The 16,668-nt window shown below is 40.1% G+C and overlaps 1 protein-coding gene across 9 annotated transcripts in view; it reads left to right on the plus strand.

The window, feature by feature from the left end:
- Positions 1 to 43: 43 nt before the first annotated feature.
- ampd2b (adenosine monophosphate deaminase 2b) overlaps positions 44 to 16,668 on the plus strand; it is a 28,406-nt gene continuing 11,781 nt past the window's right edge. For 2 of the 9 annotated variants that reach the window (XM_078950715.1, XM_020704592.3), the window contains exons 1-2: positions 5,463 to 5,586; positions 5,685 to 5,849. Coding sequence is in view for 2 of the 9 variants with exons in the window: in XM_011477009.4 (XP_011475311.1) it covers positions 373 to 481 (109 nt within the window). In the remaining 7 variants the exon portion in view is untranslated. Of the gene's footprint in view, positions 482 to 5,419; positions 5,587 to 5,684; positions 5,850 to 14,420; positions 14,535 to 16,668 lie in introns of those variants that run through there. The other 7 variants (XM_078950714.1, XM_023956551.2, XM_011477009.4 and 4 more) reach the window with 6 other exon arrangements.

The following is a 16,668-nucleotide window of genomic DNA, read 5'->3' on the forward strand; positions in this document are numbered from 1 at the left end:
AGGAAGGCAGGCTCCTGTATCATGCCGCCCTGCCTCCATCCACAGTGCAGCTCGAGCGCACGGCTCTTCAGAGGGGGTGGGATCTGTTTCTAATGCAGAGGGATGCTCGCTCTGGACCACTCAGACTGGAAATCCCGTTTTCATAGACGCACCGCATGCACGCGTGCACACAGGCGCACGCCAGAGCTGACCGCAGTGAGACGCCCTCGAGCTCCCAGCATCTGTGCTACATCTCCCCCCTCTCCTGTTTGTCCTCTCTCCTCTCTGTTCTCCTTCTTTCATGCTGTGTAGCTCTTCAGCTCTCCATCTTCCACAACTCACTCTGCACTCCTCGTCGCATCTAAGCCCAGCTGAACCACAGGAACCGGGAATATGTCCTCCAACTTGCCCTCTGGGACAACAGCAGGGACTACTGGGGTAAAAAACAAGCCCCTATCCCCATACAAGAAAAGAGGCAGCCTGCAGTACACGGCAAGCACAGGTAAGTGGCGGGAGGAGAAAGAGGAACAGTATGTGAAGGCAGGGGTCCTCATAAGCCTAAGTATGATTAAATATTTAAATTTAAACAAGAAATCAAAAATATAAATATTTACATTGTTTCAAACAACTATTCAGGGAAACCTTGTGAAAGATGAGGAATGTGCAGCACTTCTTCTCCTGTAGTAGTTTAGGAAATCCAAACCTGTTGATCAGGGAACTGCAGCAAAGCCGGCTTTCTGGGGATGCTTAAAAAATGAAAAATCTTCTTTCGGTTTCAGTCCCTCTTATGAATCTCTTGTCTATTTTTATGAGCAGAAATTAGACAAGGAATCTCTCTGCCAATTTGCTCCATGATCAGTTGAGGCGACCGTTACTGCTGCATCTGTTTTACACTCATTACATATATAAACTCACTTATTCAAAAAGGCAAACTTTGTTTCTTGAGAGTAAAAAAAACATCTCGTAAAGATAATTGTAATCAGACGGTTTGCCACTCTGCCTAATGTGTCTACGAGAGAATGTGTATGTTGGTACCTCAGAAACCTGATCCCCCACTGAATGAGAGGATTAGCCTCCCCTCTGATGTATGTGCATGTTGGTCAGCCTTTCATCCAAACCACAAAGGGTCAGCATCATCCCTTAGTCCCAACTGCATTTGCTCTGAAATGCAAAACCAGTTTAATGCTATCAGGTTTGTAGTAACATGCAAAAGAGATGCTTTGAAAGAGGAAGACATAAACCAAATCTCTGCTATTTTCCTTTAGAATACCTTTTTTAAAAACAAAATCAATAACAAGTGGGATCATATTTGGAAAAAAACATCTATAGTTTTGTGAGAGTCTGTTATTTTTTTTATTAAAATATGCCATGTATTTATAAATCTCATGCTCAAAGGTCACATTATCAGTGGGGACTCAAGTGACATGCTGGGAGATCACCATGACGGCCAGGAAAGTCAGAGATGGGTTTGCTTCACGGACAATAAATGTAATAGCTGACAGTCAATACACAAGCTCTGCGCTCAGGATGAAATCACTCACATTTACAGCTCTTGGGGACAATCTCCTCACGAATTCTCCCTTTACCCAAGGAGGAAAAATTGCTGAGGTGCAGCATTTGCAGAGAGACTTGTTTTTCTTCTTCCTGTAGTAATTGTAGGCGGTGCAGAGACTCAGTATTGAGGCCTCCAGCATTTGAGTTAGACTTTCTCTGCAGAAGCACATTGAGATAACATTCACGTTCCATGTTGTTAAAGCTTTCAGGGAACCATCTGAGTAAGCAGAAATGGCATTTAGGTGACTCATCTTTTTGTTCTGTTCTGCTTTGTTGTTTTATTTTTTCTTGCAAGGATGGGAGCATCATGTCTAGTGCTGCCAAAGCAAAAATACATCAAACCAAACCACAATAGTGATTTGTTGCATCACTTGTGCTACAAATTACCTTATTAAATTGGCCTACAAATGAATTGCCTTAATAATGAGTGTTTAAGCTGCATTCCTTGTGGAGGAGACGCATGTGGATCCCTGCATCAAATCTTTTTTTTTCCTCTGTGAACACTAGGCTTTGTTCTCTAATGCAGTTTTTGGGGGGATGAAGATTTTACATTTCTGTCACATTATTTCAGGGTTTGTGGAGTGAAGCTCAACAAAAAGCAGCAGTGGATGAATCCTTTCTCTAGCTGTGAACGAAATTAGGAACACCTACTCACTACCCGTTCAATGCTCAGAGCTGTTTGCTCTTGATGGATCTGTGCAGCAAATATTTGCTAAAAGTCTTACAAGAGACATTGCTGTAGTTTGAAACCATACATTGCCTGAGATTCTACAGAATTTTACAGAAACAGAAATGTCAAAAACCATCAAACATCAAATATGACACGTGCAACCGCCTGCTGTCTTAACTAAGATGCTGCTGCTGCAAGCCAGTGAGGGTCCTTTGAGTGTGCTTTTGCTCACATTTTCTTCACACCTCCTCTGGTTATGTCATTGTTTGTCCACATTTGTCAAACATGTCACATACAGACATAACAGTCTGAATGCTGCACTTGTACAACAAACAATACAGAATGAATCCAAATCTGCAGGGAGAGAGTAACCTCTCCACCTTCAGCGGAAACTAAAACTCCAGTTTTTCTTTGTATTTCTGATGCTCTCATTAAACTGGATCTGAGCCTTACTGAGAGCAGTCCGGTCTCTGTATGACCGGAGCAGGAGCTTGGTTCGCATAGCTGGCAGTAAGTCAGACCTGTTCCCGGTGCATGTTGGACTCCAGCTAGGCTGCTTTTAATCACCGGTTATGTTCATAATAATTATGGACAGAATTTCAAGGCGCAGCTAGGGGCCGGACGGGGTCTGGTTTGGGGAGGATTTGGAGAGGATTTCCTCTCTGCTCTCTGCAGATGAAGTTGTCATGTTGGCTTCATCAAGCCAGAACCTCCAGGGTGCATTGGGCCAGTTTGTGGCCAACTGTATAGCGGCTGTGATGAGGGTCAGCACCGCTCCGGTCAGACCGGAGAAAGGTAAATCTAATAATTTACTTATTTTCCATTAATAAATGTATGAATTGAGTTTCTCCTGTTGAAGACACTAATATGTTTCAATGGAGTCATGAATAATCTGATGACTATTCTGCAAAGTCTTGTCATAAAAAATGCCAAGCTTTTTTTTAATATCTTCTTTGATTATAGCTACCTCCAACTAGCTCTAGTAAAACATCAATGAAAAGATGTTTTTGTAGTTTAAAAAGTGTTTTTTTTTTTAACAGAACATATGGAAAAGTACTTTATGTTTTTGTTCAACCCAAATGTCTTTTGTTTTGTTTTATTATTATGTTTAAGCATTTGTCCTTTTTCAAAGCTGTCAATCGTTGTTGGAGTTTAAATTTATCTTAAAATTGTGTCCGGTTTGAAATTTCTGTTCACTCTGCTTGTAAATCAGAAACTAGATATTAGTGGATGTAGTGACAACCAAGTTAGTGGGTGTATTTTTATTATGAATGTTCTTTTTTTCATCTGTTATATAATTTATGAAAATAACTTTGTAAAACGTTGTCATGTTGTATTTGACCAGCAGAGGGCGCAAAGTCTAAAGTATTGCTGACTTGTGCTGATTTCAAGCTGTGGAGAAATTAGAGCAATAGCTGCTTATTTCTATGTAAACTGCGTTACAACACACACCTGTACATAACCATACACACACACAAACTGTTGTTTTTGTCTGAATTTACGTTTTTGATGTTGTGATTCATTGGCTTGATAGATTTTTTTAATTTATGTTTTATATTTTGTGAAGCAGTAAAAAAGTAAATCAACTTATACTCATCCAAGCAAACACACCATTGTTTGTTGCTAAGATGCATAATAAAAGATTAGATTATTGCAATATTCGTGTATTGCTTATTTTTGTCCATCTTTATTACAAGCTGATGCACATTATGAGATTGTGCTGTGCAGTAAAACTGGAACATTTTTGCTTGAATACAAGAATGTGAACTACATTAAAGAGACATTCTGCATTTCAAGAGGCTGGACAATGGTTCTGCTAGCTTTGACGCTTTGCAGGAAGGAAGTCATGCTTCATTTTCATGCTGGAACTTTTCTTTGTGGAACTGATGCCTGAGTGGGTTTTCTCTGGGAAACCTGGTGCCTGCCCCCCACCCCCACCCCAGATATTTTCATGATGTACTTTTGGAAATGGAATAGCACTGTACCGTTAGTGAAGGTTTAGTTTGAAAAGTTTAAAGTTTTAGATGGTAATAAAGGTGATTTAATTAAAAAAAATGGAGATGGTAGTCTGTTCCTGAGGTCAAAGGTCAGCAACATTTCAGCTGTGGGTGTAGACTTAAGCTATGCGTGAAATTTTGTGAATATCCCTCAAACAAATGTTTTCTTTTTGCCTATTGTGGGAAATGAGAATCACTAAATGAAGCCACAAAAATGGCCTGCAAGCCGTAGGTTCTTTGGCCATCCTATAATTTAACTTCCTTTGAGTATTGCCAATGTGTGTTTTTGTTGGTGATCTTGAAATATTTTTTTGAGCCCCATAAGAGGTTTTGGCCCCATTCTTTTTTTTTTTGACGGTCTGGGGCTGTGATGTCATCTTATTTTTTGGAGAAGGGGTTGTTCACTACGTAAAAAAACTATTTCTACCAGGTACTATTTGCGTGCTAATTTTGGGGAGTTTTATTAAACGTGTCAGGGTCAAAATTTCTGCTCAGTTCAGTGAGACAAAATTGCGAAAAAAAAGTCTTTGTAATTCAGGACTGCAGCAGGACATAATTAAAGCAGGTGAAAGACCCCTTAAGACAATCGCAACCTGTTTTGTAAAATTGCATTTTTTTTTTATCTTTTGCTACCCCCCAGATAAAAAAACATCTCAAGATTAAAAACCTCTATTGCCTGGAAATCAACTTACTGCCTTTAATCCTGTGTTCACCGTCACTGATCGCAGACAAAACAGCAGACGAACTGCAGGAAAAAGATGGACAATTTGATGGGCTTTTGTTATTCTGTAACTGGGTCACACAGTTACAACTGTGTTCTCCTTGCAAGTGTGTGCACATTTGTGTGCTTAAGGCATTAAATTGCAAGTTTCAGACATTACTGCAACAGCCATAATGGGGACAATGTTCTGGCCCTTTAATTTCATTCATGTGAAAGGAGATGGAGGCAAGCCAGGTCTTTTGTTTGAAACAGTCATCTCTGTCTGACTGCTGCAACTACGCAGAGGGAAAAGAAACCCTCGACCCAACTCCTGAGATGACCCAACACAACAAAAACATCTTGAACACATGGCAAAACACAGAGCAGAAAACTAACCAGAAAAGATTGGGGGATGCTGATTGAGAAATTCAATGTGGAAGTGTCGGTGGCCTCTGGTCATGCACGCCGTCTCACCCCCTGCCTCCTCTGCTTGTGTGGTACAGTCCAGATACATGTCACGGGCATTTAAATGAGGAAGAGCAGCTCCAGAGGTAGCTAGTGCAGCGACAGCTGGCCTGGACCAGGAGGCAGACGGCGGAGGGAGGATGTGAGGGGGAGTTCATGGACCTCTTGAACCAGCTCTTTGTATGTATGACAGGGACAGATTAGAGGCATCGAGTGACCCTGTGAGTGCAGTGATGCGCAAGAGTGCGAGTGGATTTTCCCAGTTTTGAGTGTATGAAGTGTTTCTTTCTTGGTTTCAATCCTGTTATCCCTTCTGTAGTGTTTGATTGATAATGAGAGGACAGCAGTTGCCAAGCTGGGCTCTTTGCGGTTTGGCATCCTCCATCTCCCTGCCAGGACAGCCTCCCTTTCCTTCCCTCTGTCTTTCTGTCTGTCCTCCATTGGTCCTGCTAGTTGCTGGTTAATGCATGCTCTGGGGAAACAGGTATGTTCCTCTATCCTCATCTCCCGCAAAAAAGCACAACCTCCCAATTTTTTTTTTTTTTTGTGTGTGTCTGCCTCCTCTGCAGTCGCTGTCCATCTCCTCGCCTGTCCCCCTTCACATCTTGAGCAACAATCCCTGAGGAGTTGATTGATTGCTCCACATTCTCATGCATTTTGAGAGCACTATCAAGTGCTAATCTGCGCACAAAGAAAATTCCCTGATTGATCGTTTGGGTTGCAGCTGGCTCAGAAAAAATGAATGAAAAGCAAAAGTCGAGAAGGGGAAAGAGGATGTGCAGTTCATGCAGCTGCAGAGATTGAAAAGCATCTCTGAGCGTAGGAAGACTTTCATCATTCATGTTTTTAAGACGTTCAACTCAAAAACAGTGAAGGAAGTTGCAGAAGGAAGAAGAAGAAGAATTAGATTTTGCTTAAATCTTAGGAATTACAAACTGTAAGAAAAATATCTGGATTATGAGTATTATTATGGCCCGCAGCAGTCATAGACTGCAAGGACCATATTGTAACTGGTACGAGGGTCGAACACTCAAAAAGTCCAAAACGTCAAAAAAACGCGTCAAAACGCCAAAAAATGGGGTCAAAAGTCACCCAAAGCACACAACGACACGACAATTGTGTAACGCAACAAAAATACACACACACACGCACAACACCAATGCACAAACGTCAAAATTGTAGTCGCAAAAATGACGACAAAAAGCCAAAAAAGCCCCAAAAAGCCCTCAAAGAACGGGTTTAAAGCCAAAAAGACATGCCCAGCCTATAGAAAAAGACAGGCCGCATTGAAATACATAGGCCACCTGACTGCAAAAACTTCTATATTGTTTCTGCTTCGTTTCATTATTATTATTATTATTCTTCTTGTCCTCTAACGGCGTCTTTGAGCTTAAATTTGACCCCCGCCACATACCCGAAAACTCACCAAAATTGGCACACACCTGGGATAAATTGAAAATGAATTTTCGGCAAAGAGAACGTCACCCCCCCCACGATGATGACATCACAGCGAGCGTTCCCGTAAAAAAAATGAATGGGCCGAAAATCGCTTATGGGGCCAAAAAAAAATATTTTGAAATACAGTTACGAAACCAAAACACGCGTGTTGGAGATATCCCAAAGAAGTTTTGAAATCATTATGGGATGGCCACACGACCTACGGCTTGGCGGCCATTTTGTGGCGAACTCAGAGAAATGGCGATTTTCGTGTTTTTTCACAATATGGGAAAACGACACTTTTGTTCAAGCGATTTTCACGAAATTGCATACACATGCCAAAAACACGATTCTACAACTACCAAAGAAGTTTCGTTGACCTTTGACCTTGGCAAGGGGCGGCCATCTTGGATTTTCAAAAAAAAGCACCTTTAGTAACAGATACAAACGAAAACTCGTCCTAGGGATTTTTATCGATCTTTTTGAAACTTCTCGGGCATCAATGGCAAGCTACTGTGGACAAAATGTTGGAATTAGAAGTTGTAGAATTTGAAACGCGTGCGCGTGGCGAATTCGCAACCGTCGCCATTTTAGCTAGCTTGCACATATTTTATCGGAATAGCCTGAAACTGAAATATGCGATACCCTAGCCCACACTGAACAAAACGATGTCACATACGACAAAATCGATAAAGGAATGTGGCCGTGGTAAACAAAAAACGATCGCAAAAAAAAGTGCTGACTCGGCAAAAAAAGTTTTTTTCGGATTTTATTTTTAAGAATCGGCTAACGAAACCCAGATAACTTTGTCGGGTATATCCAAAGAAAGTTTTGAAATCATTATGTGATGGCGACACGACATACGGTTTGGCGGCCATTTTGTGCCAAAATCTGCCATTTTGCGTTTTTCGCGTTTTTACACAATATGGATAAAATGAACTTTTTTTCGAGCGATTTTCATGAAATTTGACGCGCATGTCCCTAGCATAAGTCTACAATCACCTCTGGAGTTTCGTCGACCTTTGACCTCGGGAAAAGGCGGCCATCTTGAATTTTCTATAAAAAACACCTTTACCACTGGATTCAAACGTAAACTTGTCGTTGGAATTTTCATCGATCGTCACGAAACCTTTTGGGCATCAATGGCAAGCTACTGTGGAAAAAATGTTGGAATTAGAAGTTGTAGATTTTGAACGGCGTGTGCGTGGCAAGCTAGCAAAGTGGCGCACTGTTATAACTCCCATGCATTTCAATACAATACAGTGAAAATTGAATGCATGCATTAATGCCTGAATCAGAATACATTGAAAAACACTGGATATGGACATATAAGGAATGTGGGCGTGGTTAGCATAAAACCACTGTTGCTAAGGACAACAAAAAGTTTACTTTTACCGATTTGTCCGAAACTGACGTCAATCTGTTCGTCCTCCCATGGGGACCAAAACATAAAATGGTTGCTATGGAGATAAAATCAACAGAAAAGCCGCCATTTTGGAAAAAGTGGGTTTTTTTTTTTTTTTTTTTTTTTTTTTTTTTTTTTTTTTTTATCAACTGTGAGCCGGTTTAGCTCGTGCTGGTTTGCGGCGCCTTCCGTCCGTGAAACCTGGGTTCGACTCCGGGCTGCTCCCTGTTCCCTTCTCTACCTCTGTGCCGGTTCCAAGCCCGGTTTGAGAAGGTTGCGTCAGGAAGGGCATCCGGCGTAAAACATTGCCAAATTTACCATGCGACTTGTTCGCTGTGGCGACCCCTGATGGGAGAAGCCGAAAGTGGAAGGGTTTTTTTATCAACTTATGACATATAGCTCTCACCAATGGAGGAATGTGTTTTTCTGAGTCAGTTGATGATGCCGATCGCTATGCTAGCACTTTTAGCCACATTAACATAGCTAGCATAGTTAGCGTAATTAGCATTTTTAGTAATGTGTTTTTCTGAGTCAGTTGATGATGCTGATCGCTATGCTAGCACTTTTAGCCACATTAGCATAGCTAGCATAGTTAGCGTAATTAGCATTTTTAGTAATGTGTTTTTCTGAGTCAGTTGATGATGCTGATCGCTATGCTAGCACTTTTAGCCACATTAGCATAGCTAGCATAGTTCGCATAATTAGCATTTTAGGTAATGTGTTTTTCTGAGTCAGTTGATGATGCTGATCGCTATGCTAGCACTTTTAGCCACATTAGCATAGCTAGCATAGTTAGCATAATTAGCATTTTTAGTAATGTGTTTTTCTGAGTCAGTTGATGATGCTGATCGCTATGCTAGCACTTTTAGCTATGTTAGCATAACTAGCATAGTTCGCATAATTAGCATTTTAGGTAATGTGTTTTTCTGAGTCAGTTGATGATGCTGATCGCTATGCTAGCACTTTTAGCCACATTAGCATAGCTAGCATAGTTAGCATAATTAGCATTTTTAGTAATGTGTTTTTCTGAGTCAGTTGATGATGCTGATCGCTATGCTAGCACTTTTAGCCACATTAGCATAGCTAGCATAGTTAGCATAATTAGCATTTTAGGTAATGTGTTTTTCTGAGTCAGTTGATGATGCTGATCGCTATGCTAGCACTTTTAGCCACATTAGCATAGCTAGCATAGTTAGCATAATTAGCATATGCAGTTTTGACTAGCCTTCATCAAAAGTGGGCAGTGAGGGCGGTGAGGGCGGTGAGGGCGGTGAGGGCGGTGGTGCGTAGAGTTGGGCGTGGAAGGCGTGGAAGGCGGGTAGCGCCTGCGGGCCATACAACGCCGCTTGCGGCTTTATTATGGCCCGCAGCAGTCATAGACTGCAAGGACCATATTGTAACTGGTACGAGGGTCGAACATTCAAAAAGTCCAAAACGTCAAAAAAACGCGTCAAAACGCCAAAAAATGGGGTCAAAAGTCGCCAAAAGCACACAACGACACGACAATTGTGTAACGCAACAAAAATACACACACACACGCACAACACCAACGCACAAACGTCAAAATTGTAGTCGCAAAAATGACGACAAAAACACAAAAAAGCCCCAAAAAGCCCTCAAAAGACGGGTTTAAAGCCAAAAAGACATGCCCAGCCTATAGTAAAAGACAGGCCGCATTGAAATACATAGGCCACCTGACTGCAAAAACTTCTATATTGTTTCTGCTTCGTTTCATTATTATTATTATTCTTCTTGCACACTAACGGCGTCTTTGAGCTTAATTTTGACCCCCGCCACATACCCGAAAACTCACCAAAATTGGCACACACCTGGGATAAATTGAAAATGAATTTTCGGCAAAGAGAACGCCACCCCCCCGAAGTCGATGACATCACGGCGAGCGATCCCGTAAAAAAAATGAATGGGCCGAAAATCGCTTATGGGGCCAAAAAAAAATATTTTGAAATACAGTTACGAAACCAAAACACGCGTGTTGGAGATATCCCAAAGAAGTTATGAAATCATTATGGGATGGCCACACGACCTACGGCTTGGCGGCCATTTTGTGGCGAACTCAGAGAAATGGCGATTTTCGTGTTTTTTGAAAATATGGGAAAACTACACTTTTGTTCAAGCGATTTTCACGAAATTTCATACACATACCACAAACACGATTCTACAACTACCAAAGAAGTTTTGTTGACCTTTGACCTTGGCAAGGGGCGGCCATCTTGAATTTTCATAAAAAAGCACCTTTATTGACGGATACAAACGAAAACTCGTCCTAGGGATTTTTATCGATCTTTTTGAAACTTCTCGGGCATCAATGGCAAGCTACTGTGGACAAAATGTTGGAATTAGAAGTTGTAGAATTTGAAACGCGTGCCCGTGAAGAATTCGCAACCGTCGCCATTTTAGCTAGCTCGCACATATTTTGTCGGAATAGCCTGAAACTGAAATATGCGATACCCTGTCCCACACTGAACAAAACGATGTCACATACGACAAAATCCATAAAGGAATGTGGCCGTGGTAAGCAAAAAACCGTCGCAAAAAAAAGTGCTGACTCGGCTAAAAAAAATTTTTTTGGATTTTATTTTTAAGAATCGGCTAACGAAACTCAGATAACTTTGTCGGGTATATCCAAAGAAAGTTTTGAAATCATTACGTGATGGCGACTTGACCTACGGTTTGGCGGCCATTTTTTGCCAAAATCTGCCATTTTGCGTTTTTCGCGTTTTTACACAATATGGAAAAATGAACTTTTTTTCGAGCGATTTTCACGAAATTTGACTCGCATGTCCCTAGCGTAAGTCTACAATCACCTTTGGAGTTTCGTCGACCTTTGACCTCGGGAAAAGGCGGCCATCTTGAATTTTCTATAAAAAACACCTTTACCACCAGATTCAAACGTAAACTTGTCGTTGGAATTTTCATCGATTGTCTCGAAACTTTTTGGGCATCAATGGCAAGCTACTGTGGAAAAAATGTTGGAAGTAGAAGTTGTAGATTTTGAGCGGCGTGTGCGTGGCAAGCTAGCAAAGTGGCGCACTGTTATAACTCCCATGCATTTCAATACAATACAGTGAAAATTGAATGCATGCATTCATGCCTGAAACAGAATACATTGAAAAAGACTGGACATGGACATATAAGGAATGTGGGCGTGGTTAGCATAAAACCACTGTTGCTAAGGACGACAAAAAGTTTACTTTTACCGATTTATCCGAAATTGACGTCAATCTGTTCGTCTTCTGAAGTGGACCAAAACATAAAATGGTTGCTATGGAGATAAAATAAACAGAAAAGCCGCCATTTTGGAAAAAGTCGTTTTTTTATCAACTTATGACATATAGCTTTCACCAATGGAGGAATATGTTTTTCTGAGTCAGTAAATGATGCTTATCGCTATGCTAGCAATTTTAGCCACATTAGCATAGCTAGCATAGTTAGCATAATTAGCATTTTAGGTAATGTGTTTTTCTGAGTCAGTTGATGATGCTGATCGCTATGCTAGCACTTTTAGCCACATTAGCATAGCTAGCATAGTTAGCATAATTAGCATTTTAGGTAATGTGTTTTTCTGAGTCAGTTGATGATGCTGATCGCTATGCTAGCACTTTTAGCCACATTAGCATAGCTAGCATAGTTAGCATAATTAGCATTTTAGGTAATGTGTTTTTCTGAGTCAGTTGATGATGCTGATCGCTATGCTAGCACTTTTAGCCACATTAGCGTAGCTAGCATAGTTAGCATAATTAGCATTTTAGATAATGTGTTTTTCTGAGTCAGTTGATGATGCTGATCGCAATGCTAGCACTTTTAGCCACATTAGCATAGTTAGCATTGTTAGCATAATTAGCAAATCCAGCCTTGACTAGCTTTTAATTTGCGGGCTGTGAGGGCGGTGAGGTCAGCGGTGGTGCGTAGAGTTGGGCGTGGAGGCGGGTTGCGTCTGCGGGCCATACAACGCCGCTTGCGGCTTTAATTTTTTCTCTATTTTCTCAGCTTTCTATAACAGTGTTTGAAAATCAGGGATCCCTTTTAATATTACTCAAGCTTTTTTTCATTTATTGAGTTTGAAAGCTTTGATGCCAGAAAAGAATTTAAGTGTTGATCACACAATCTGCCCTACTTTTAACAAATAATCCTGACAAATCAAATTGTTTCCAATGATCGGTGGAAACCCGTATCTGTATTTTTGGAGTCCACTGAAAGGTGTTTGTGGAGCTCAGACTGCTTTTTCCTGCAAAAACTGTTTTAAAGAGAAACGTTTTCAAAGAAATCATAAATTACAGGCAAACAGTGAGTGGTTGCAGTCATTGGTGGTCTAATGGATTGTAGAGACTGATAGAAAATACTTTGGATGCATTGGTAAATGGTTTATTTTATGTATAATCGATGATTATTGCTTCAGTCTGAACTGTAGCTGAACTTCCACAGGAAGTCCTTTGACCTCTGGATGCCCTCTGACCCATACAATGTTCCTCATGAAGTGTGAGCAGGGACTCTTCTTCCTCTGTCCTGCCACTGAATTATGCATGAAGTCCAAGTAGCTGAAATCTGACTCTGTGACTTTATTGTGGAGTACAGCATTAAAATGGAACAGCGAGTGTGAAAAGTGACGCTAAAGTGACAGTAGAGTCTCACTCATGTTGCTTCAAGTTGGACCTCCCCCAAAACCTTCCTGTCTGAACCGTTTTCTACCAAAAACACCCGTGGCTTTAATGTCTCAATGTTTTGCTCTGCAGCACCCATGAGGGGGTGAGATGTTACGTAACCATAGATGCTCCTGATCCAAATATAGCATCCATTAGGGGATTAGCCCTGGGTCTGGAGGCTTTGGCAAGGTCCAGCCTTTCTGTGGCCCGTTGTGAGTATCTTGTGCCAGCAGTCATCGTCTGCCCCTCATTCATTAAAGCTATTTAATGCAACCCAGACCAACAGCAGAGCGGCCATCTTTACAGGCTGAGATGACCCTTTCCATAGAGAGCTGGCAGACTTTGTAGTCAAATCAAGAGAGCTGTAGTTTAGCATCACAACACTGATATGCATCTATTTGAAGGCTTAACCTTAGATTTGCACAGGTTATTTTATACAAAAAAAATGTTTTTGGAAACTTTTATCCTGCATGCACATATGGATGTACAGGCTAACAACAGGAAAAAAAAGTTTGAGCTTCTAACGATGACACGATGGATAATCTGATTGTAAGAGCTCAGCAACTTGCAAAAAGTTTTTGTACACAGGAGTTTCCTAGTATGTTACATTTTTTTAATCATCAAATTGAAAAAAATTATGACTGTAAAACAAAAGTATATACTGCATTTAATGTATGTGTCATCTGCAAAAACTACAAATCAATTCGAACACTCAAAGAAAATCTTTACAATTCAACAAAGACATTTTTTATGCAACAATAAGAAAAAAACTTTTATAAGAAAAATAAGGTACTAAATTGGAAGAACTCTTTATCTACATGTTCATCAGTACTATTTTGCAAAGAATTAAAAAAAACTGAGCATTGAACTGTACAATTTGTAACAGCCGAGAAAGCATTTTAACAGAGAAGAGTAATATTGCATTGTTATCTGCAAAACTACTAATTAATTGGAACACTTTTACAGACTTTTACATGTTTTATGCTATAATAAGCACACAAAAAAACTTTGTTTCCAACAAGAACAATAGAGAATTTTACTGGTTGTTTTTTTTTATCTATAGGCTTAACCAGTTCTACTTTGAAAAAGTTCAAAGAAACACAAGATAAAAATGTATACAGTTAAGAAAGTACTTTAAAAATTTAGTTGGCAAATTATATTGATAAAAAAATTTATTTCATGAATCTTTTTTCAGAATTGAAAAAAAGAGTAGATACTGCAAACCCCAGTTTAGTTCCACAGCTGTGTCGGTATAGAAGTTGCATGTAGATTGACCACACCTGCAAATAGATCAGCGGACACTCCCAGCAGACAGGGGCCAACCGCAGGTTAATCAAACCTGACAATGTCTTCTATGCTTGGGCGTCTCTTTTTGGCAGCAGAGATAGAATCACTTCTCCTCAGCCCTGGCCAGTGGAGGGTCTTTTGAGTAGTTTTTGACCGTTTGCTTTTATTGCCCCTGCCCTCCATCTCAAACATCATCAACTGACAGACCCCCACCCTAACTGTAGAAAGACCCCCACTCGGCTACAAATCCCTGAAATCCCACTTTCATCAGCCACAGCACTTTATCTCCCAACCTGCGTCATCTGCTTTGGTTTTTAAAAGTATTTTTTGCTCATTTGCCTCAGCCGCTGCATCCTTCAAGACCTGTCAGTTCAGTGAGGTAGGTGTGTTAACAAATGTGGTGCCACAAGAAGATCTCTTGTTATAAGGTGGTAATTGTGAATTCAGAAGGAAAATAGGGCTTCTGGTCCTGGTGGTATATGCCACACCAGGGCTGGACACAGAGAAAGCCCATGTTTGGATGCATTCTCCCCCTTCAGCAGAAAAAAAGGAAATTGCTGAAGGACTATTTAGTATCTAAGAGCTTGGACTGAAACTCTAGTGTTGACATACATCGACTGAACTTTAGTGCTCCTGCAGTATCTTTATGTCTGCTTTGGGTAAAACTGAACTGACAGGAAATGATGACAAGCTCGAGGGTTTTGCTGGAGCTGGTCAAAGGAGCAAAAATGGGTCTTGTCCAAAGCAGATGCTTATTTTAGAGGAGGGCAGGTCATCATACAGTATGTGGCTTTAAAGATAAAACTCTGCCTGTTTAATCCTGAATTCATCCAGCAGTCTTAATCATCTATGTTCCTGGTTTAGAAAAAAAAGGTTTTCTTCTCTAAATGGAAAACTAATCTGCAATTGGGTTTACTTTGAAGGCACACTTTCAAATATTGAAGATATCTAATCTAATCCAGAGCTTGGATTTTAACAAATACTTTTGTAGGACCTGGGATTCCTGCCACACTTCCTTATCCACAACAGAATACAGTCGTTAAAGGAGTTTGCTTATACTTTTTTCTGTCTGCTGTTTTTCTAACTTTTATAGTTTATGCAGATATTACCAAAAAACAGAATTATTGTCTATCAGCATGCAGAATAATTTAACCTTTGAGCAGCTTGGTCTGGTAACTGTTGTAACACTACAATCCTCCTGTGTTAATGGTGCATCAAGTGTGATGTGTCATTTGAATTATGTAAGAACCATCGTTTTGTGTGTAGGGACATTTTTTTTTACCATCTCTTTTCTTCTTGGAAACATTTAGTCTGCAGTCCCGACTGCATTAGAATGAGGAGCTTTGTCAACCGCTTACTTTGCTGCGGTTCTGAGTCCACACACTCAGACAGGCTTAGCTAAACAGTTCAGACTTTGGGCATCATCGGAGCCTCTTCTCTGACCTTCTCTGGCTGTGGTCTATAAATCCTGAAGACACAGATATTCTAGTCTGCGCAAGATAAAATATTTAGCGGGGTGATGAATATTTTAGAGGAGGTGCAACGTTTCAAGGAAAAAGACATCTATATAAAAACATATCAGGGGGGAAACTGCAGTGAAAAGGACATTGTTTGTGGTATCTCTGTCTTGACACTAAATGCATTTCTATTTTTGCATTGATTAGTGTGTGATACTCATATCTAGTCACTTTTGACAGTTATTGTTTTTAATTTTCGTTTCTTTTCTTAGGAATTGAATGACTGCTTCTAATTCTATTAACAAAACCAGTCAATAAAAGATACGCTTTTCAATTAATAACAATATGACATTATTAAACTTAATATTTACCCTTTAGTTTATATAAACTTCAATGAGGAAAAAAAACATGTAATTTAAAAAGATTTTCTATGAAAACCTCCCAGCTTCTCATTTCCTGATGTATCTTATAATTTGGTTTATATTTTTAAATATTTGCAGCACATGTATGCAGCTAAACAAACATAAACACTATATGTGGAATATTTTCAAGCAAAAATACTCCATTATGACAAAATGTTTATTCACAAATATGTTATCACAAACTCAGCTTCATTCATATTGATGAACTTTACGACACATGGTGGTGTAATGTGCCTTTACTGATGTGTTTTTTCTTTGTAGGTCATTTCGGTTTTTCTAAATGTCTTTTTCCTCAAGTGGACAGTGCTTGGACTGATACTGTGCAAAAAACTGAGCTGGTATTTCAGTGGAACAGTTCTTGCACTAAAATAAAAAGCATAGAGTTGAAGTGGCAACAAAATGTGTTGACCTCCACTTCTCCAGGAAAATCCACAGTGAGAGAAAAATGCTTCAGCACAGTCACTCAACAAAGCTGAAAGCAGAACGATACTTGAACACAGGATGAATGTCTTTCTTTTGGCTGCTAGACTACATTTGATTCTTTTCAAAGCAGAATATTTTCCATATGTCTTAAAGTTGTTTTGGCTTCATTTAAGCTTTTACTTGTTGAAATTCTCTAAATAAGTGTATCGAA

This window comes from Oryzias latipes, chromosome 7, assembly GCF_053564925.1.
Source record: "Oryzias latipes strain Hd-rR chromosome 7, Olatipes_Hd-rR_3.1".
Lineage (NCBI taxonomy): Eukaryota > Metazoa > Chordata > Actinopteri > Beloniformes > Adrianichthyidae > Oryzias > Oryzias latipes.